General features: G+C 53.5%; 1 protein-coding gene across 14 annotated transcripts in view; it reads right to left on the bottom strand.

Annotated features, from left to right (window-relative positions):
• MYH9 (myosin heavy chain 9) overlaps positions 1-22,339 on the bottom strand; it is a 106,953-nt gene that overhangs the window by 15,128 nt on the left and 69,486 nt on the right. For 9 of the 14 annotated variants that reach the window (XR_013399116.1, XR_013399115.1, XR_013399117.1 and 6 more), the window contains 17 exons: positions 22,204-22,302; positions 21,626-21,769; positions 20,941-21,036; positions 19,618-19,736; positions 18,062-18,214; positions 15,701-15,874; positions 13,927-14,100; positions 11,242-11,356; positions 8,353-8,546; positions 7,865-7,986; positions 6,955-7,024; positions 5,921-6,081; positions 4,487-4,595; positions 3,448-3,579; positions 2,764-2,970; positions 2,038-2,175; positions 851-974 (listed from right to left, as the gene is read on the bottom strand). Coding sequence is in view for 11 of the 14 variants with exons in the window: in XM_077949790.1 (XP_077805916.1) it covers positions 851-974; positions 2,038-2,175; positions 2,764-2,970; positions 3,448-3,579; positions 4,487-4,595; positions 5,921-6,081; positions 6,955-7,024; positions 7,865-7,986; positions 8,353-8,546; positions 11,242-11,356; positions 13,927-14,100; positions 15,701-15,874; positions 18,062-18,214; positions 19,618-19,736; positions 20,941-21,036; positions 21,626-21,769; positions 22,204-22,302 (2,331 nt within the window). In the remaining 3 variants the exon portion in view is untranslated. Of the gene's footprint in view, positions 1-828; positions 975-2,037; positions 2,176-2,763; positions 2,971-3,447; positions 3,580-4,486; positions 4,596-5,920; positions 6,082-6,954; positions 7,025-7,864; positions 7,987-8,352; positions 8,547-10,768; positions 10,832-11,241; positions 11,357-13,926; positions 14,101-15,700; positions 15,875-18,061; positions 18,215-19,617; positions 19,737-20,940; positions 21,037-21,625; positions 21,770-22,203; positions 22,303-22,339 lie in introns of all 14 variants that reach the window. The other 5 variants (XM_077949791.1, XM_077949792.1, XM_077949788.1 and 2 more) reach the window with 2 other exon arrangements.

Below are 22,339 nucleotides of genomic sequence, written 5' to 3'. Positions count from 1 at the left end.
GGTATCTGTGGGCTAAGAGATCTCTCTAGTGTCCAGACCTCTCTTCCGCTGGACCTGACTCACCTCATCCCCTGCAGATGTGAGGGGGCTGGACAAGGCTGTGACACCAAGCCGGGGAAAATCCTCCCGGCAGTCAGGCTGTGGCCTCCCTCCCCTGGGTATGAGCTCAGAGTTCCCACAATAGTCAGGGTTCTCCTGTTCCCCCAGTTGTCAACTCCTCTCAAGGGGCAGGGCCGGGGGTCCTCAGACAACCACGGACCTGTGTTCTACCCCAGCGCCCCTCCCTGCCACAGATCCCCGGGGCACACAGAGACAAGGCAGGATCTGTCACCCTGCCCCAAATGAGCTTCCGCAGTAACTGTCAAGGACTTTACGGTACATACGTGTTCACATGTATTTAATGAAATTTTCACAGTACCCTAGCACTGTGTCCCCTTTTTAGGTAAAACTAAAGCTCATGGAGCTTAAGTCACAGGTGTAAGATGAGCCAGCTAGTCAGTGACAGAGCTAGTGAGTCCTGTGGGCCAAACCCAGAGCCTCCTAGGCAGTCTCAGAAGCTTCCAAAACCCACGGCACACGACAACAGGGCAGCGCCAAAGCTCTCCTTTAAACACACTTCATGCAGGGGGGCAACTAGCCACAGAACAACAGGGGCCTGGAGGCTCAGGCTCCCGCAGGCACCAGACACGGCTCCCCTCGACCTGTGACCTCAGGTCTGAAGGGCAGCAGCCAGTGCTGTAGTGTGGCCCAGGCTCACCCGTGAGCTGAGGAGGCCTCCGTGTTCCGGTCAGACAGGCCAGCCCCTGCCCGCCAGCCCCTGCCCATCACCTCCTGCCCGTCACCCTCTCACCTTCCAAGTCGGTGATCATTGCCTCATGCTTGTTCTTGAGCTTGGCGAGGCTCTTAGATTTCTCCTCCTCTTCCGTGAGGTTGGTGGTGAACTCAGCTATCCTGTCTTCCAGCAGTTTCTTTTCCTGGGGAGAGGGGAGTAGGCCGGCATTTAGTGTCCGTTGAGCAGAGAACACTAGCCTCAAAGCATGACTCGCCCGGAAATTTGGGGCTGAATGGAGAGGGCTTTAGACACTTGATCAAGTTCATGAGGATTTTCCTGGATCAAAGGATAATTTTGAAAGGTCACCAGCTTCCCTGAAACAGTGAGGTATATGCTTCCTCAGGATCGAAAAATGTGGGTGCCCAAGCCCTTCCCCTTCCCCTGTGGGCTTGGGTGAGAAAGGCTTCCAGGTGACAGCTAGTGTCAGCAGGGACAGATGGCTCCACTCCTTCAGGAGGCTGCCATACGGCGCTCACCTGCGCCACCAGGCCACCTTCTCCGTGCCCCTCTCTCACCTGCCAGGGGGGCCACAGCCCCTCCCCCTCTTTAGCCCCGCGGTACCCCGGGCTGCTCTCCTTGCTTTCTGTTCTGTGTGGCCCCCACAACACCCCTGCCCAGGGGCCAGAGCTTGGCACAAGCGCCTCAGTCCTCTCATCCCAGTCCCGGGCGGACGTCCTGCCACCTCAGCCTTTGGAGCTCCCGTGGTCTGAGGAGCCCCAAAAGGTGGGGAGGCTGCCTTCTCCTCTATCTGGTTCCCCGGCTGCTATCTGCTCCCTGGGCAGACACTGACAGGGACCAGCTCATTCTCAGGAGGAACGGCTGCCGCCCAGGGACAGTGGAGGAGTACCCCACATCTCAATATAGAGCCACCAAAGTGTCCCCAACCCCACAGTGACCAACGCCTGCAATGCTGCACAGATGGCCACCTTTACAAAGGCTTGGGTCTCACGGGTGGCAAAGAAGAGCTTTCCAGAGGGGAAAGGACAAACCCTTCCCCAGGGCCCCTTCGTTTATGAGGAAATCCCTCAACGATGGCCCATGGGACCTCCAGGGAGCACCTGCAGCGAGGCAGAAACCCTCGTGCTGCCGGCGGAAGAGCCAGGAAGCAGCAGCGGCAGGGCTGGGGTCCGGCCCGGCAAGGGTGACCACACTCTCCCATCCACGGCCTCCCTGGAGCAGCTGCAGGCGGCAGCCGCGGGCCTCACCTTGGCCAGCTTGCAGTTCTGGTCCTCCAGGATGATCTGCTCCTCCTCCAGCTTCTTCAGCTTCGCCTCAGTGGTCACCTTCTCCAGCTGCAGCTTCTGCCGGGCGCTCTCCTCCTCCTCCAGCTGCTCCTCAAGCTCCTGCCGGGGGCCAGAGACACGGTGAGGACAGCAGGCCCAGGGTCATGGCCAAGGTGAAGACAGCAAGGTCCGAAGGCCAGGTCCGAACACCAAGGAGAGGATACGAAGGTCTGTGAGCCCAGGGTCATGGCTGAGGTGGGGACAGCAAGGTCTGCAAGCCCAGGGCCACACCCGAGGCAGGGCCCAAGCCCTATTTGTAGGATTCCAGATTTCAAACTGGGACACAGGGCCAGAACACCGGTGCAATGTTCTGAAGGGTTTCCTGCAGCAAGCTCCCACCCATGAAACAGGCAGGATGCAGAGCTGCTGGCCCTGTGCCTCTCTGGCTAGCCAGGGCCAGGGCTAATGGCAGGGAAATCAAACTGGCCTTGATGCTGGCCCAGGCAGTACTCATGGAGAGATCTCAGATGCACATGTCACAAACTACCAGCCCAAAGGGAACACCTCTCACTGAGTGCCCCAAGCACACAGCGTGAGGAGCGGCCTCCTCAGACCCTAATTCCATGTTCTCCCAGCTCCTGGTCCCTGCTTCTCTGCCCCGCCCTGCCCCTCCAGTCCCACTCCTCCCCGGGTGCAACAGGCAGGAACCTGGATGTTCTGCTGCATCTTCTTCTTCTCTGTCTGCAGGTGCTGGCAGCGCTCCTCCTCCTCCTCCACCCTGGCCTCCAGGTCATGGCAGATCTCTTCTAGTTCCTGCTTCTTGGCGGTCAGGCGGGCCCGGAGCTCCTCAGCCTCGGCACACAGCTCGGTTTCTGCCTGGAGCTGCTCCTGCAGCTGTAATTTCTCTGCCATGAGCTGCAAACAGCAAGTGGAAAACACAAGCTCCTCGCAACACCCGCAAGTCACTCCATCCTCAAAAGATGGACGCCGTGGCTCAGGATCCCAGCAGGAAAGGAACATGCGGACAAGAGTAGCTTTCATCTGGAGAGCTCTGAAGCTTCCAGGCACCTTCCAGACATCGTGTCCTTGATTTTTCACTACCCCATGAGCTCCACAGCAAGGTCCCGGGAAACGGGCTCAGGTCATGTGGTAGAGCTGAGGTTTGAACCCAACACTGGTGAACGTTCCATTCTATTAGGTGGCCTCCCTACATCACATAACCCCAAATCCAGTCTGCAGAGACTGATCACTGTTCCCACAGTAATAGGAAACTCAGTCGTAGGAAACCCCTATAGTAACAGAAGAGGCCAGCATGCCGTGCCTACCGATGGCCAGCAGGTGGCAGCACCGGGCAGGTCACGCAACCTGGACGGAGCCTGCGCTGACACCCACCTGCGACTGCAGTGTCTCCATCTCCGTGAGCCTGTTCTCCGCAGCCAGCTGCTTCTCTCGGACCTTCACCAGCTCCTCCTCCTTGGCCATCATCTCCTCCTCCTGCCGGCTCACCTGCAGCAGCGGCTTGACCTGGGAGAGGAGATGGAGGTAGAGACATGCTTGGCTGGAAGATGCCCGCCTCTGCCAACAAGTTTGAGGCCTCTCCCTCACCTCTGGAAACATGAAAGTGAGGGGCAAGAAGACATGCTGTGGAGGGGGCTACAGCCTTCCTGGAAATCCATCTGGTGCTCTGTACCACGGGCCTCTGACCTGCTAACTACATTCCAGGGAAACTATCCCTGCGTGCGTGTGAAGATGTTCACCTCGGCATTGTTTATAACAGCAAGAAAATGAGGAAGGACCCATCTCTGAAAAAGTACCCAGATAATGACGTGGCCCCTAGGGAACAGTACGCTACCTCTAAAAAAACGATGCTTATGAAGGAATCGTAAATGGAACGTACACACTACAATACTGTTTATACGAGTCAAACTCAGCTATGGAAGAATGCATACTGTTTACATAGCTGAGGTTTTATAGGCAGTGAGAAAAAGAGCGAGAGAATAAACACTAAAATAGCTGCTGCTGCTGGTTTAGGGTAAGGGTTTATGTGTGAATTTTTATTTAATTCTTTAGACTTTTTGTTAGTTGGCTTTTTGCCATTACCATAAATTATGGATTATACACAAAAGCAGCCCGGACAAGTTTAAAAATAACGAGTTGTTTTTTTTTAAAGGCCAGGAAGGCCAGCCTGGGCAAGATAGTGAGACCTTGTCTCTACCAAAAATCAAAAAGGGCCGGGCACAGTGGCTCATGCCTGTAATTCCAGCACTTTGGGTGGCTGAGGTAGGAGGACTGCTGGAGCCCAAGAGTTTGTGACCAACCTGGGCAACATAGTGAGACCACACCTCTACAAAAATTACAAAACATTAGCCAGGTATGTATGGTGCTGTGCACCTGTAGTCCCAGCTACTCAGGAGGCCTTTCTACCACGCACCTTGGTGAAGAGCCGCCACCACTGCCAGTTCCGCAGCTTGAGGTAGGCAGCGCAGTTCCGCTGGAGGACCTTCATGGCGGTCAGCTGCTGCTGCCGCTTGGCAAACGCTCTGTGGGGTGAGGAACATGGTCAGTGCGGGGCAGTGGACAGCAGACCCGACCTAACAGTCCTGGCCTTGTCCTCAAGGCTTTTCTGGGGGTCTACCCTTGCCTGGGGTACCTCAAGACAGAAATTCAGGGAAGTGGCCTGGCCCTGGGGTTGAGATATATTTCTCCCACTTACAGGCTGTGTGACCCCATGAGGCTCTAATCTTACAGTGGGTGAAGGACCTAAGTCACCAGACTACCCCTCCACTGAGGAGCCCACGGGGTGAAGGCTCCTGTGAAGTAACCACAGATCTCACTCAGCGTGGGGACTGAGCATGACCCTTGGTCATTAAGCCGACTGGCCCTGGGTGACTCTGGACTTCAGCTTCCCACCCTTCGTGCTGTTCCTTATCTGAGCTTTTGTTTGGTGGGAGAAAGTCAGGAGCTGATGTTCTGTGAAGGTGGGCTGCGGGTGTCAGCGGGAGGGCTTTTGGATAAACAAGCCTCCATCTGTGCAAATGCCACACGCTCGGGCTTCATCTCCCAGAGCTCGGCGCTCCTGCTAGGACCCTCAGCCCCGAGCACCAGGGGACGAGTGTGCAGTGCCCACACCTGCTGTCCTGCAGCAGGGGAGCCCTCACTCCCCAGGGAGTCAAGGATGAGTCTGGACTCAAGGATGGTCTGCTCCCCTGGAATCACAGGGTTCTTTAGGGCAGGCTCTGGGTGCTGTCCCCACAAGGGTCACACGGTGAGGAGTCCTGGTAAGCAGGATCTTTCAGGCAGGCAAATCCAAGCAGAGTCAGCCTCTTCCCAACCATCACTCTAAACCTCAATTGGAAATGCCCGATTCAGCCAGGCACAGTGGCTCGTGCCTGTAATCCCAGCACTTTGGGAGGCTGAGGTGGGTGGATCACTTGAGGTCAGGAATTTGAGACCAGCCTGGCCAACATGGCGAAACCCTGTCTCTACTAAAAACACAAAAATAGGCCGGGCGTGGTGGTGTGCACCTGTAACCTCAGCTACTAGTGAGGCTGAGGCAGGAGAATCACTTGAACCTGGGAGGTGGAGGTTGCAGTGAGCTGAGAATATGCCACAGCACTCCAGCCTGGGCAGCAGGGTGAGACTCCATCTCAAAAAAAAAAAAAGAAAAGAAAAAAGAACTGCCCGATTCTACTCTTCAAAGGTAGAAATCCAGGAACGGGGTCAGGAAGAGCCACGTGGGCCTCCCTGACAGGCATGTGACCAGCTGCAGTGGGGTGTCCTAGACCACAGCCTGCTAAGTGCTCTTTGGCAACAAAGGGCGTGGCAAGGCCTGGCGTGTGGGGCAGGAGTATCTCCCGGGACTCACTTCCTGGCCAGGTAGCCCCTGCAGCAGGCCTGGAACCCTATGATGACGTCAGTGATCTTCAGGTCCCGCTCCTCTTCCAGGTGGGCCAGCACGCCGGCGCGGAAGAAGACTTTGCTCTGGCCAATGCGGTACAGGTTGCTGTCGAGCTCCAAGGCTTTTATCTAGGTGGGAGGAGTAGGCTGTTTGCCTGGCCAGCAACTGGCCACGGCTCCGTGAAAGGGTGGCCCAGGCACAGCTGGAGGCGTGTCCTTCACCCTTCTTGCTACTGGCTGACGAGCATCTGGAGAGCAGAAAGCCATCTCCTCTCCCTCCTTCTTCCTGTTCCCCATCTCCCCGTCACCAAATGCAGGTTTTGCACACAGTAGATGTTGAATTTTTCCTTCTCTTTTCCCCCCACCAACTCCCCACTCTGCAGCCAACGCTTTCTGATTCTTTAGAAAGAACGTGAAGTAAAACGAGGCCAAAGGTAGCGGCTGTTAACCTGGACACGCCAGAAACAGGATGCTGGGAAAGGGAAAACAGGAGCAGGGTGGGATTTAGCCCTGACTTGGTACTGAGTCACTGCAGGGCCTTCATTCAACCGGAATTCAAAGCATGCGCACAGCACATCCAGCACTGTGCTAGGACTGGGAGTGGGGAGGGAGGCAGGAGAAGCCCAGATCATGGCGCACCAGGCCAGCTGCCCTGGCTGTGAGCTGCCCTGCTCACCACAATGGGCGTGGAGTCAGACCCGTGAGCAAGAAAGCAGGAGAATGTCCCCCAAATGAAAGAGGCCATCATCTTACATCAGAGCCTGGCCATGGCTACAGTTCTTGTCTCCTCCACACCACCCTGGTGCCAAACACCATCCCTGGCTATCTGAGGTCAAGGGGCTGCTGCAAAGGGCGCCCAGCAGAGTCAGACGCAGAGCATCAGAAGGGACACAGCCTGGGCACCCACGACCACTGACACAGCAAGGCGGGCCCTGGCCATGCGGGCACTCCCCAAACAAGGGGCTGCCCATCCAGAGAGGCAGGGACAGCAGCTCAACTCACCATGAGCACGCACGCCTGCTTCCCATCCATGAAGCCCTTGGGAATGGAGTTTGGAGTCAGGATCTCATATCTAAGGAAGGAAAGAGAAGCCTGGTCATTTTACCCATTGCCTTGATTCCACGTGCCTGGAATATAGGCAAGAGATTAAGATCATTTTTACAGTGCAACAGACACAGAATTCTTTACACAAACTCTCCTAAGGAAAGAAGACACAGGCACATCCCACCCCACTCTTTTCTTCGGCTGAATGACACAAGGAAGGCTTAATGTTTTCCGGAAAGTGAATAGAAACTCGTGTAGGACTGTTTCAATCACTCGAGGGTGTGCTTCAGGTTGGGCTCACTAACTGCTAATTGCCTGGGATCCTCATCTGTCACCCACGGACAGCCATGCTCACATAGCTTCCCTGGGATGCTGCAGGGAGCTGATAATAAACAGAGATGCCCCAAGAAATAAAGGGCTGCATGCCGACAGCAACTGACACTCAGCACAGTCATTAGAGAAATAGGAAGATGTCGCCATCTTTGCACATAGCAACGCACGGCCGTGTTTTATGACTTTCATTTCTACAAAGTTCCTGTAATATCCCAGGTCTCTGGCTGATTCTTTCACATTTCTTTTCATAGCTCCTCTAACTGTAGCGAATAGCACCAGGGCCGGCAGTGACTAAGAGCAAAAGTCAACAGGATGATGATGACCTGCATTTCGGTATTAAAATGGGGAAGTCTCCTTTCCTGCAAATGGTGGAAAAGAGAAGGCGGTGGGGAAGAGCTGGCCAGACTCAGTTCTACGTGGATGGAGGATGTCGTTCCTTCACGACAGGACCCGGCCAGGGATCAGCAGCCCACCTCTGGGACTCACTGCGCGCACAGCCGGGTCCAGGAGAAGCGGGCTCCGGGCCCTGGCTCACCTCTGCCGAAACTCCTGGAAGACCACCCTGTTGGGGAAGCCCTGGCGGCAGATGCGGATGCCCTCGAGGACGCCGTTGCAGCGCAGCTGGTCCAGCACAAGATGCGGGTCCAGCTTGCCGGCCTGGGGAAGAAAACACACGCATGCGGTCTCACTTCTGTGCCTAAAACAGTCAGAGAAAGGTCGGGGAACCCCTAGGAACCTGACAGGGCAAGAGCCTAAGGGAGGGGGTCGCTGCAGCCCACAGGTTTTGACAGTGAAGTCAAAGGATCCAGGTCTGGGAGGGGCCGGTGTCACCAAGAGGAAGTGTGGGTTGTGAATGGAGAGTATCTCCTAATCGAGCCAAGGCCCTCCCTGCAGAGAAACGACGGAGGGCTTTGTGCATGCTCCAGCTGGGGGGCTGGAGGGGTGCTTTTGTTGGGGAGACAGACGGGCTGAGCGCCCCACAGCATGGTGCCCCGCCCGGGCCACCCCACCAGGCGGCCGCACCTTCTTCTCGTGGTTGGGGATGATGCAGCGGACGAAGTTGGGGTTGGTGTTCCTGAGCGTGGCCATCAGCTTGGCCAGCTGCTCCTTGTAAAGCTGCCCCACGGTACGGAACATGCCCTTCCGTGTCTTGAAGGCCCCGGGCAGCGCCGTCTCCGACATGCCGGCCACCTGGTCCAGGCCAATGATGCGGTCCACTGTGGAGACCACAGAGACCAAATAAGTGCCCCCGCAGCTGCACCCAGAGGAGGGGGAGCACGCAGGAGAAACAGGCACACATGGGACAGGAAAAGAGGAGACAGAATGAAACAACAGGACCCTTTCCACTTGGAGCCTACACAGGGTGCTAAGGTCATCCCCAAACACAGCAGAAAGCCGAGAGGGTTACAAAGGCACTGGGCTTGTCTCTCAGGGAGCCATGCGTCTGCCACGGCCACCTCACCTTCCCATCACCTACCTTCCGCCACTCTCGAAGCTCTTATTTCCAAAAAGACTCAATGAAGCTAGTCAAGTATTTTGGAACAGTGAGAATTCTACTAGCCTGTCTCTAAGGAGGGGTGTGAAAACCTGGCTTACGGAATCCTGCTGTCCTACGGTCACAGTTAGAAAACAAAAATCAGTATCTTGAATTCTCACTGACCCTGTCGTAAAAGCACCAGGCTAGGAGTCAGGAGGCGGAGATTGGAGCCACCCTGTCACTGTCTGCAGAACTCAGCAGGGTCCCCTCTATGTCTACGCAGACATCTCAGGAAGAGAGAGCTCCAAAGAACCGCTCTTGATCATAAATACTCCAAAGTTTAGGGATCTCTTCACGTCCTTGTATTTCATTTTGTCTCCTGGTGCACGAGTCTTTCTCATGTAAACCGACCCTCAAGGGAAGCAGCCCCTAGCACTGGAACTCATGCCCAGCAGCAATTAAACCAACTGCATCCCCCAAGGTAAAAAACAAACAAGCCAAACCAAAGTGGCCAGTGATTTGAGATCAGTTTAAGCAAGAGCTAATGTTAAATGTGAAGTCTTCCATTACTGGATGTAAAAGTGAAGAATACTGACGAAGCCCGTTTCGTATTCCTTCACGGCCAGATTACTATTATTTACTTGAAGACAGCAAAAAGGATGCTTGCTTAAGACAGAAGCCAGAAGTGTGGATGGAGCCTACAAACCAGTCAATTAAAATGGGAGGTGGCTGGGAGTGGTGGCTCGTGCCTGTAATCCCAGCACTTTGGGAGGCTGAGGCAGGTGGATCACCTGAAGTAAGGAGTTCGAGACCAGCCAGGCCAACATGGTGAAACCCCATTTCTACTAAAAATACAAAAATTAGCTGGGCGTGGTGGCAGGCGCCTGTAATCCTAGCTACTTGGGAGGCTGAGGCAGGAGAACTGCTTGAACCCAGGAGGTGGAGGTTGCAGTGAGCCAAGATTGCACCTCTCTACTCCAGCCTGGGTGACAAGAACAAAACTCTGTCTCAAAAAAAAAAAAAAAAAAAAAAACGAAAAAACAGGAGTCATCTTTGATCTTACGTACCCACCACAGGGCCAATATTCCTGGCTACCACAGGTTTCCTGGGTGTGGCAACTTGCAAAAGCCACTCAAGTTGTCCAGAGAAAGGTTAATACGGCCTCACCATAACTGGCCCTTTTAGCTGAGTGTGTCCTGCCCCACGCAGGCCCCACCCACATGGAGCAGACCTTGCTGAGCAACTGTTGAATGAACACACAGCTGCCACTTCAGCTTTCAGGTGCACAGACACACACAGTGTGCATACCTGAGCCTCATGCTGAGACACTCGCAGCCATTCAAGCAGTTTAAGGCACTGTCTTTAGGGATGAAGCTCTAAGGAGGATACAAATTTTTAAACAGTTTTTGCTGTTTTAGGATTTTTTTTCTTTCTTTTTTTGAGGCAGGGTCTCACTCTGTCACCCAGGCTGGAGTACAGTGGTGTGATCACAGCTCACTGCAGCCTTGACCTCCTGTGCTCAAGTGATCCTCCCGCCTCAGCCACCTGAGGAACTGGGACTACAGGCATGCACCATCACACCTGGCTGATTTTTTCTTTTAATTTTTTTGTAGAGATGGGGGTATCCCTATGTTGCCCAGAATGGTCTCAAACTCCTGGACTCAAGCGATCCTCCTGCCTCAGCCTCCCAAAGTGCTGGGATTACAGTGTTTTAAGATTTGAATGTGACATCTCCAAATTCCAGACATAGCCCCTCATTTGCCCAGTTTGCTACTACAGGCCAGCAATAGGCACAGTGCGGGGAGCCTGCCCAGGAGCCCAGGGCCAGATCAGGGAACTGGGGTGTAAGCAGGCAGGAGAAGCCAAGGGGCAGCGGGGGCGGGAAAACCTAGGCAGAAGCATTTCTTGCACAGCTCTGGACGCACCACACACACAAGAGACACCACTCGGGCGGCCAGTCACCTGGTTCTAGGTGGAGAATAGGAAAGCGATGATAGAAATAGGCTCTCTGAGTGCTCTGCATCTCTGCAACAGAGAGGTTAAAGCAAAACCCAGGCAAAGGAAAAGGAGAAACCAACAGAAAGAATTAAAAAGAACCACTCAAAGCAACCAGCCTACCAAGGAGTAGAGGCGGGAATGCGACATGGCGCGGGGCTGGGAGCCTAGGCTGCAAGGCTTGGGGCCGCCTTGGACTTTCCCACACGCAGAAAGCGTTCCGCCCAAGAGGACCCGGCCGCGGTGTGGGCTCGAGGGCGGCGGCCTCCTGTTTCAGTCCGAGGAGCCCTCTCTCATGGGAGCCACAGAGGGCGGAGACCACCTGGCCTATGTCAGGGGGACGTGTGCACCCCTTGTTTGGCGGCTCGGCCCACTGTGGAGGTGGGAAGATGACCAGCCGCAGCCAAGAGGAGGCAGGGGGCGAAGGGCAAAGGGCGTACCATCCTTCCACAGCTCCGAGACAAACTTGTCAGAGGACTGGTGGAGCAGCGTGGCGATGTTGTCATTCAGGGGGTCCATGTTCTTCATCAGCCACTCGTCAGCTTTGTAATCCACCTGGCAGGGTCAGAGATGCAGGAGTCACAAGCTGCGCTGGGGACACGCGTGCTCACAGGCTCTCCAGAGCACAGGCTGACCTCAAGCGTGGCAAAGTCAGAAAACGTGGAAACCCTTTGACCCAGCATCTCCACCCCTAAGAAGGAAGTGATGAGGATAAGCGGCACAAGGCCTCAAGACATTCCCTGCAGCATCTCGTGCAGAGCCAAAGCCTCAAAGCAAGGCATGGCCAACAACGGGAGCCTGGCTCTAGACATGGCATGGTGGTCACACAGTACCGTGCCGGGTTTCAGTTTTTAAAAAAATTTTTAGGTAATATGAACAAAGAAAAACAATCCTGGAAGGACGACAAAATGTTACTATTTCTTTTTAGTCATAAGACAAGTCATTTTTGTTTTTTCTTTGTCTTTTTAGAATGTTCACATTTTCTCTGAGTATGTGTCAGTTTTATCTTTTTGGAAATATATTCTGTTTTCAAATATATTTTTTTAATCGGGCAGCCTCCTAAACCAGAGGGTTCAGAGAGACTCCCAGAAAGAGATTCATTTTTTCTCATTTTTAAATAGAGTTAGGGGCTGGGCGCGGTGGCTCACGTCTGTAATCCCAGCACTTTGGGAGGCCGAGGCGGGTGGATCACCTGAGGTCAGGAGTTCGAGACCAGCCTGACCAACATGGCGAAACCCCATCTCTACTAAAAATACAAAAATTAGCCAGGCGTGGTGGCACGTGCCTGTAATCCCAGCTACTGGGGGGCTGAGGCAGGAGGATCGCTTGAACCTGGGAGACGGAGGTTGCAGTGAGCCAAGAGCGTGCCACTGCACTCCAGCCTGGGGAACAGAACGAGACTCCATCTCAAAAACAAACAAACAAAACAAAACAGAGATAGGGTCTATGTTGCCCAGGCTGGTCTCAAACTTCTGGGCTCAAACTGTCTTCTTGCCTTGGCCTCCCAAAGTGTTGGGATTACAGGCATGAGCCCCTGTGCTCCGCTAAAATATGTACTTAACAAAACAAGTAATACACCATGATATTTTCATTGCAAAAGGGCCCAGAACAATACCCAGAGAGCAGCAGGGACCTGCGCCTCCCTCTTCGCCACACAAACTGCAACCCAGAGGTGCTGCCCTCAGTATGCAGGCGAATGCGTGCTGCTGTTTATCATGAGGTAGGTGATGCCAGTTTCCTTTCCCCAGGCTCAGACCCTCCCACCCAGGCCAACATCCTTGTCCTTTTAGCTGCCACGGCACAGCCCACAGAAAGACGTATCACAGCTGATGCCATCGCACAGGCCCCTTGGTGGGCTCTAGGGTGTTCCTAATTGTTCAGCATTACAAACAATCCCACAGCAAAAGCACTCCTGGAAGCTTCTGCACTGATGAGCGTGTGCGTTTCCCAAAGGTGAGCATGGAAAGGAGGCTCGGGAAACATTCCTTGGTTAATGGTGTAAATCGCTTTTTTGGCTTTATTATTTTTTTCATGGGTAGTTTAAGACAGTTGCTTCTGCAGCCCCAGGAACCAGCCAAGCTAAGTAGAAGAGGCGGGCAGTGGGGAGCCATGGCCTAGAACCAGGCCTGGGCTCCTTGTGGCTTGGGAGCAGACCTGTGAAAGCTCCCAGATCTCACCAGTCACCACCAACTAGTCACCACCAACTAGGAGATGGCGAAGCTCCTGCCTAATCACAGCAATTAACTGATAGGGTCTTTGTGCTGAGTAAAACCAGCTTTTGTCTAAGCATGCACCTGTATGGACTAAGCTGGGTCTAAGCCCCAGTCACATGCAGACTGGGAAGATGTCTGCTAGGTAAGTGTTGAGGGCAGGTCCACCACTGACTGACTGTGGCAGACTTGGCAACAGCAGCTGTCACCCACAGCAGTGGCAATTCCCCGCCCCGCCCTCCCCCAAACTAGGACATGTTTGGCGATGTCCGGAGACATTTTGGGTTGTCACAACTAAGGACGGTGCTCCTAACACTAATGGGTAGCTGCTAAACATCCTAGCATACACAGGAGGGCCCCACAGTAAAGAATGACCCAGCCCACAATACCAGGAATGCCAAGGTTGAGGAGCTCTGCCCCGTAGCACCGATCCGTGCCACGTGTTGGGCCTCAAGAGCTCGTTTAATCCTCATGATCCTGTATGGTGGGTGGTCATTCTCATTTTCCAGATGAGGAAACCAAGGATCAGAGAGGTTAAGTAACTGACCTGAAGTCAAACAGCTTGAGTGGCAGAGCTCTATTCAAACTCTGAGCCCATGCCTTTAGCCAAATCTCTGCACCTGGCAGACAGGCCCAACAGTAATGCATGACAGCGTGACGACAACCAGCCTGGGCCCCGCAGTGCAGTGTTGCAGGCTTCTAACAGCACGGACCAGGTGAGGGGGCTCTGCAGGCTGTGTAAATGCAATGCTGATGCTGTCACCAGCCACATTACTGGGTGAGTCACTGGGCAAGAACTGTACTCAGGCCACACCCCCGCATCCTCAGGAGGTGCCCGGCTCCTGGTCCTAAAGAGCCTTGACTCCACCTCTCCTGTGAAGGTCTGGCCGGCACCTCCCCATGAGTGCTCCTCACCTTGCCGGCGTAGTGGATAATGCAGAAATCAGCTTTGTCCTTCAGCTGCTTGGGCTTCTGGAACTTGGGGTGGGTGCCCTGCTCCTGCATCACCTTCTCCACGAAGCTCTTGTCTGTGGCTTTGGGGAACCAGCACTCCTCGTCCAGCAGGGCCAGGATGCCCGGGGGGCCTGCCTGGAGGAAGCACAGCATCAGCACAGGTGAGCACACCCTGGGAGGGGCACCCCTTCCTTCAAGAAGCCAAAGCCCGGACATCAGAATCCACTGAATCCCACAGAGGGTGGGCAATGCGCTCCCCAGGAGGACCATTGAATATTTCTCGTTTATAAAGAAAGAGGCCCAGGCTGCAGCTGAGACCTTTTCCCAAGGATCCATCACGGTGGTTCTCCAGCGTTAGTGAAACCCCCAGTGGGTGTGAGGAAAAGTGCAGATCCACTGACCCGCGGGGCCCGAGTCTGACTTCACCGTGTACTGGGGTCTGCCCAGGAGGCTGCCCTCAACAAGTACCCTGTGATCCTGCCACAGGAGATACCACCACACACGCTTTGCGTCTGCACGTCTATGATGAGATGGGATACACAAGAGGAGCCCCTTGAGGAAGAGAGTCCCAAGGACCCAACAGCCTTCTGCACACTGAGTTTACAAGACAAGAAAGCAGATTTGGACACTGCAGAGAGGCTGTCTGACAAAACTTGAAGCCTGGTGGGTTCTTATTAGTTGGAAAATTCAATTGATTAAAGAAAAAAGCTCATTACAAAAGTAAATTGTTCGCCAGGCGCAGTGGCTCACGCCTGTAAGCCCAGCACTTTGGGAGGCCGAGGTGGGCGGATCACCTAAGGTCAGGAGCTCAAGACCAGCCTGGCCAACATGGTGAAACCCCAAGTCTACTAATAATACAAAAATAAGCCTGTAATCCCAGCCACTCAGGAGGCTGAGGCAGGAGAATCGCTTGAATCAGTGAGGCAGAGGTTGCAGCGAGCCGAGATCACGCCATTGCACTCCAGCCTGGGCGACAAGAGCAAAACTCCATCTCAAAAACAAAAGGAAATTTTTTCAAACTGAAAAAATTTTGTCCTAGGCCTTCTGATTAATTAACTATAATCAAAAGAAAATCCAGAGACAGAAACAGCTCAGGCTTCATTACAGATCACACCCCCAACAAGCCTGAAACACAAACAGGCGACCCAACCTCCACCTGGCAAGAGGTTTAAGTATGAACTCGCTGGAAAAGGTTCCTCTTTTCCATCTTCACACAGCTAATGCTGGTGATAAAAGCACTGCTGCTGTGCTGGTTTTATGGAGGGATGAGCTGAGCTTTGGTACATGTAAACCTGGGCAGAGCACTCAATGCCCAGCGTCTGCACAGTTCCATGCTACAGTGAAGGCAGCCCGCGACAGGGCCTTACTACATCCATGCATGGCTGTTTCTTTAAGACAAAGAAATGCTTATCGAGCCTAGCCTTCAGGAGCATACTGGGCGGTCTTCTGGGACTGAAAACAGGATGCTAGGGCCCCAGCCACATCCGCACCTGGTCCGGCAGCTGGGAGAAGCCCAGCCCACAGCTGCAGCACAGAGCATCTCCTCTAATGGAGGCACCCACCCAGGCCTCCAAGGCACCGGATCTCAGCCTCGGGGCTTCGTCCTCCAGGTGGCACCAAAAGGAAGGGGCGTTAAGACACCTCCACAACCAACACAGAGCTGAGGGGAGGAGCGGGTGCCCCGGAAGGGAAAAGCCAGAGGCAGGTGTGAGGTCAAAGCACGCCTGGCACTCACTGGCTTCTCAATGAGGTCGATGCAGGGCTGCAGGTCGAGGCCGAAGTCGATGAAGTTCCACTCGATGCCCTCGCGCTGGTACTCCTCTTGCTCCAGGATGAACATGGTGTGGTTGAAGAGCTGCTGCAGCTTCTCATTGGTGTAATTGATGCACAGCTGCTCAAAGGAGTTCAGCTGCAAGGAAAGAAAACAATGTCAGAGAGACGCCAATCCTGCACTAAGAGGCCCGGACACCCCTTGAGAAGGAGGGCAGGGTAGGGATACAGGAAGGGCCTCCTTGGGCACCTCCATGCTGCTGCCTTTAGAGCCAGGATGCTCGTGGCCTTCCCTTTATCCACCCAGCAGTGGGCGACATTTACTCTTTGGAGCCGGGAACCGCGGGCAGTCTGGTAAAGCCTTTTCAGAATAGTGTTTTAAATTGCATCCCATAGATTACAAATAAAGTAGTTAGGCTGAACTATAAACATCAAAATATTGTGATCGCGTAATACATTGTGCTTCCTTGTTTTTTATTTTTATTTTCTATTTTTTGAGACAGAGTCTCATTCTGTCACCCAGGCTGGAATACAATGGTGCAAACTCAGCTCACTGCAGCCTCTGCTTCCTGGACTCAAGTGATCCTCCCAGCTTAGCCTCCCTAGTAGCTGGGGTCCAGGCACACACTACCGTACATGGCTAATATTCATATTTTTTGTAGAAATGGGGTTTCAACGTGTTGCTCGGGGTGGTCTTGAACCCCTGAGCTCAAGCAATTCTTCTGCCTCAGCCTCTCAAAGTGCTGGGATTACAGGCGTGAGCCACTGCACCAGGCCTTTCTATGTTTTCATTGAAGAGATGGGGCCTTGCTTTGTTGCCCAGGCTGGTCTCGAACTCCTGACTTCAATTCTCTTGCCTCAGCCTTCCAAAGTGCTGGCATTACAGGCATGAGCCACTGCACCCAGCCTCTGTGCTTCCTTATTAACAAGAACTAGCCATGGGCTTAATAACTTCCAAAACTGTGAGGTAGTGATGCATAAATGACACTACCAGATCTCCGCAACAACCGGAATGTGACATGAAAACATCTGATTTCTATTGGTGACAGATCACAAGCACTGCTAATACAACTGTGGTTTGTATAGTTTGTTCAATTCACAACTGGAAAAAAATACATGATTTCAATGAGACGTTAGTAAAAAATAAAGATGTAATTTTCTCATCCCAGCTCCATGGCTCCTCTCAAACCTCCCATGGACTCCAGGTTAAGAACCTCTAATCTACTATAAGTATCAGTTTCCCTACTAGACCTCAAAGTCGTCACAGGCCAGGAAAATGCCTAATCCCGCTGCTCAGGGAATATTTGCTGGAAGAATAAACAGGAAGCACCTGCCCAGGAAGCCTCCAAGAATGTGACCTAAAAGGTCCCATCCTCCCAGCCTGGGCAACATGGCGAAACCCCATCCCTACAAAAAATACAAAAATTAGCCAGGTGTCATGGCACATGCCTGCAGTACCAGCTACTCGGGAAGCTGAGGTGGGAGGATGGCTTATGCCCGGGAGAGCGAAGTTGCAGTGAGCCATGTTCACACCACTGCACTCCAGCCTGGGTGACAGAGCAAGACCCTGCCTCAAAAAAAATAAAGAAACCAAAAGTCTCATTTCTCCAGTATTTCCGATTGAAAATGAGCACTTCTGTTTAGCTTAAAACACATCTAACTGAGCCTGGGCCACACCGTGAGGCCCTCTCTCTACAAAAAATTTTAAAATTAGCTGGGAGTGGTGGTGTGTGCCTATAGTTCCAGCTACTAGGGGGCTGAGGTGGGAGGATCGGTTAAGCCCAGGAGATAAAGGCTGCAGTGAGCTATGACTGTACCTCTGTACTCCAGCCTGAGTGACAAAACGAGACCCTGTCTTTTTTTTTTTTTTTGAGATAGAGAGTTTTACTCTTATTGCCCAGGCTGCAGTGCAACGGTGCGATCTCAGCTCACTGCAACCTCCGCCTCCCGGGTTCAAGTAATTCTCCTGCCTCAGCCTCCTGAGTAGCTGGCATTACAGGCATGCACCACTATGCCCGGCTAACGTATTTTTAGTAGACACAAGGTTTCTCCATGTTGGTCAGGCTGGTCTCAAACTCCCGACCTCAGGTGATCTGCCGGCCTCAGTCTCCCTAAGTGTTGGGATTATGAGCAACCATGCCCAGCCAAGACCTGTCTTTTAAAAAAGAAAAAAAAAAAAAAAACCACACCCAACCAAAGTCTCCATGCAAATGAGATGGCCAACTCCGATCGGTGCGGGCCCATGAGAAGCAGGGTTCTTAGCCAAGGAGAAGGCAACCAAGAGGCCAAGAAGGCAGCGGGGTGGGTAATGAAGGGCGAGGCTCACATCAAAGATCTCGAAGCCGGCGATGTCCAGGATCCCGATGAAGGAGGCGCCCTGCCTCTTGGTCTTGTCCAAAGCCTTGTTGATGCGCAGCACCAGCCAGCGGAACATCCGCTCGTAGGTCGCCTTGGCCAAGGCTTCGATGGCAAAGTCAGCCTGCGGGGCACACCGGGGGAGCGTGGCGTCAGATACAAAGAATCTGAAAACCCTCATACCCTTTGCCCCAGTAATTTTAGAGTCCTCCCCCTAGAGGAACAGCTCTAAGTATGTGGGGGGGAAAAAAAGTCTTTCATGTACAAATACGTTCACTGTGGTGTTATTTAAAATGTTGAAAAGTAGAAACAACCTAATATCTAACCATATGGGGACAATAAACTTAGATCTTTCCAAATAAAATGGGGACACACTAAAGGATTTATAGAAGAAGTGATGCTTCAAAATAAGGCAGCGGTCTACAGTCATACCACCCTAAATGCGCCTGATCTCATCAACATAAAGCAGTGGGCAGAGGGGGCAGAGGGAGATAAGACAAAAGATGAGCCGAGACTCGCCATGAGTTAGTAACTGCTGAAGCCACCTACGTGATGGGCACGTGAGGCTCTTTACACTCTCCCCCTTCTCTGTTTTGCACATGTTTGAAAAGCTCTGTAATTAAAAGCCAGAACAAGAACTAAGTTTAACTCTTTTTTTTTAAGTCTTGTAGGAAATAGCTGCCCAACGATATTCATCATGGGGAATTGTTTTCCTTCTCTCGATTTTTCTGTATTAAGAGTCATGTAGTATTTTTGTAATAGAAAATGGAGGTTTCTCCTTAATTGTCAGGGAAACGAACAGGTGGCAATAGTAATACGCAATGTCTTTTGAAAACGGTCTTGTCTTTCATGCAATGCTTCTGCACAGAAACAGCCGTGAGCTGTCAGTGTACGGCGAATGGGAGAAGGACTAACAAAATGAGCTTCCAAGTATCTTTGAGAGATGGGTTTGGCACCCTAAAAACAACCCTGGCCAGCACCATAAAATAAACTAGAAACCCCTGAGAGAGGCAGAAAACGGTCCGCACGGGGAGGGACGTCCACTCTGGGGGCAGGCAGGCACATCAGTCTGGCAGGAAGGAGCAAGCACTGCTGCTCATCTCTCAGCACATGTGGCAAGCCCAAGGCAGCAGGTGGTAGAGAAACAGCCGCTTGGCACAGGCTTGAGGACGGCGGGAGCCGCCACCCTGGCACCAGAAGGAGTTGAGCTACAGTGGCATCAAGTTCCTGCTTTACACCAGAGAGGACATGCCTATATCCTTGATGACCAATCAGTCAAAATACCGTCTCAATGTAAAGAGGCACAGTGCAGCCTCAGGATGGCACTTCCTAGGCGTGAAGCCTGGGCGCGCCATGAAGCTTCTCCAGTGCTCTAGATGGAGTGATGCCACCTCTCTCAGGGTTGCTGTGACGACTGCATCAGGGAGTCATGAGAAAGTGCCAGGACGGCCCGGAACAGCCTCAACTGTGCTGCTGCAGGGACATTCACCCAGGAGGCAGCGGCTGCCCTGGCCCCAGAGGACATACCTGCTCTTTAGTCTGCGCCTTCTGGACGTAATCCCGTCCCACCTTGATGCGCGGGGTGAGGATTCCTCTGGTGAAATCGGTCACATTGATACCCAAGAGATGGGACACCTTTTGGGCAGCTACAATTTTTCAGAGAATAAGGGAGAGACAGAAAGTCCTAATTAGACCCAAGAGAACAAGTCCCTCTGCTTGACCTGGGAGCAGAGAGGAAGAAAGCCACAGGGTGAATGAGCAACTGTTACCAGGACAACCGCATCTGGGCCCTTCTTTAGCAGGGCCACCGACACCCAACACCCCCCCGACTCGGCAGCCGCATGCAGGTCAGTGGGCAGGGCAGCTGTACTTCCCCCACGGGGCGGAGAGGAAGGCATCCTGACTGGAGGCCCCAGTGGCGACAGTGGTTCCTCTGTCCACTCTCAGCCGCACACCTTGGAGTGTAAAAGCAGGTCCCTACCCACCAACGCGACTGAGAGGAGCAGGCCGGCCTGGTGTTGGGGCACGGAACAGCACAGGATCCCACAGGAGTGTCTTTTTTTGTTTGTTTTTTGAGACGGAGTCTTGCTCTTATTGCTCAGGCTGGAGTGCAGGGGCTCGATGTCGGCTCACTGCAACCCCCACCTCCCGGCTTCAAGCAATTCTCCTGCCTCCGCCTCCCGAGTAGCTGGGATTACAGGCGCACGCCACCATGCCCGGCTAATTTTTGTATTTTTAATAGAGATGGGGTTTCACCATGTTGGCCAGGCTGGTCTCTAACTCCTGACCTTGTGATCTGCCTGCCTTAGCCTCCCCAAAGTGCTGGAATTACCGGCGTGAGCCACCGCGCCGGGCCAGGAGTGTCTTTTCCAATCCACACACCCATGCATTACATCTTTAGAGAGACCCTAAGGAAGGCACGTTAAGACTGAATAACTTGTATGGGGTCATTTGCTGCAACCCTAACAAAGGGGATGAGTCGGGTGCGGCAAGCACATAATTTCAAGATCCCGACATAGTCACAGGCAAGGCTCCCATTAAGGTGGACCTACAGCAGAAATCATTAGTGTCCTGACAAACGGTGTGGTCTCAGGAATGAATGAGGGAAGCCCTGGTCCACGTGATCACAAGTTGAAGTTATTCTGAAACGCTTACTTGGTGAGAAAAAAAGCAGGGTCGTGTTGACGTGTGTTTTACATCTGTATAGAAAATACCGACAGATATACGGCCATAAACACACCTAACATTAGAAAGAACGGTGTCTGGAATTTCCGCAAGACCTTCCCTCCTGGGCAAATCCACGGCCAAGCACCTGCCCCGTTATTTCCGGCGAGAGGCCCCGGGTGTTACCTGTGTTGTCGGGCATGGACGCCTGGTCAGTGTTCCGCTCCTTCTTGAAGACGATGTTGCCGAGCTGAAGAACCCCTGAGATGACCCGCAGCAGGCCTTTGGGTGCAATCAGAGGCGGCTCAGAAGCACACATGGGTCATGGTGATTCCCGGGGGTGGGGGTCACTCGCCCAGGGATCCTCAAGCGAGACAAGCCAAGCAGGGACACCCCCCAACTCCCTGGGGCCACAGGGGCGCCAGGTCTGGGTCTAACAGTGTGTAGTGGGCCCAGCCACCCTAGAGGGCTCACCCGCTCCCGGCCAGCATGGCCTGTCCACACTGCCATTCATGCCGGGCTTCCCCGGCACACAGCACCCACCCATCCCCAGCTTCTCCCACACTCCCCGAGACAGGACATGAATATTCTACTTTCAGCAAATGGCAAGGGCTGTGCAGTGGACCCGGGCCCTGGGCAGTTAAGGACATGTCCTTTGCACCCTTTCTGTGTAAATGCCTGGGGTACCACCAGGAACAAATAACCCTGAACCTCAAATCTGAGAAACCATTTTCCCACACACTGCAGGCCTTCCCCTCCCCCTGGCCTCTAGCAGGCTCCCCAGGCCCATCGGCTGCCCTGATGCCCCTGAGAGCATGGGTACCAGCCTTCCCCCACTCCACCCTCCCCCACAGGAAGGCCAGCCCTGTACCCATTTGCTCCTCTTCTGGGATGCCCATAATCCTCATGGCCTCCATGGTCTCCTGGAACATGTCCTTGTCCTGCTGCCCGGGGATGGTGACGTGCCCATTGGACAGGAAGCGGTATTTGTTGTACGGTTCCAACAGGAGATCGGCTGTAAGGGGTGGAGGGCAAGGGCACCTCAGCGAGGTGCTGAAAGCAGAGGCTCCATCAGTGCTGTGACCTCGAAGGTTGGAGGGACTGGGACAGACCCTGAGCCCTGACGCGCCCTGAAAACCGCAGAGTAGCCAGCGACGTTCAGCTTTCCTCAGTGTCTGAGACTCTGACACTCACATCTCCCGGCCCAGAAGAGCGCCAGGGCCCTGTGATTTGCAGCTACATGTGCAACCCACCCTAGCTTTTCTCTGGCATGGTCAGAAACAGAAGACCAAGTCCTTAGGATGGCGCAGAGAAAGAAGTCGCTCTCACTTCTCCCTGCTAAACCCAAGGCCAAAAGTTTTCATTTCCCAAATGATGTCTATGACCCAATTCTGGCAAGAGGCCCAGAGCCTGGCAGCCCCGGTGTCAGGCTGCAGGCCGACTACTCACTCTTCAGGTGCTCTCCAGCCCCAGACAGGAGATAATAGAAGATGTGGAAGGTCCGTTCTTCCTTGGCTTGGCGGATAGCACGAGATTTCTCCAAAAGATCTTTGCAAACATTAAGGAAGCAACACAAGCTGGGGGG

The sequence above is a fragment of the Macaca mulatta genome, chromosome 10 (genome assembly GCF_049350105.2).
Source record: "Macaca mulatta isolate MMU2019108-1 chromosome 10, T2T-MMU8v2.0, whole genome shotgun sequence".
Classification (NCBI taxonomy): domain Eukaryota; kingdom Metazoa; phylum Chordata; class Mammalia; order Primates; family Cercopithecidae; genus Macaca; species Macaca mulatta.
This window is presented reverse-complemented; position numbering and strand designations above follow the sequence as displayed.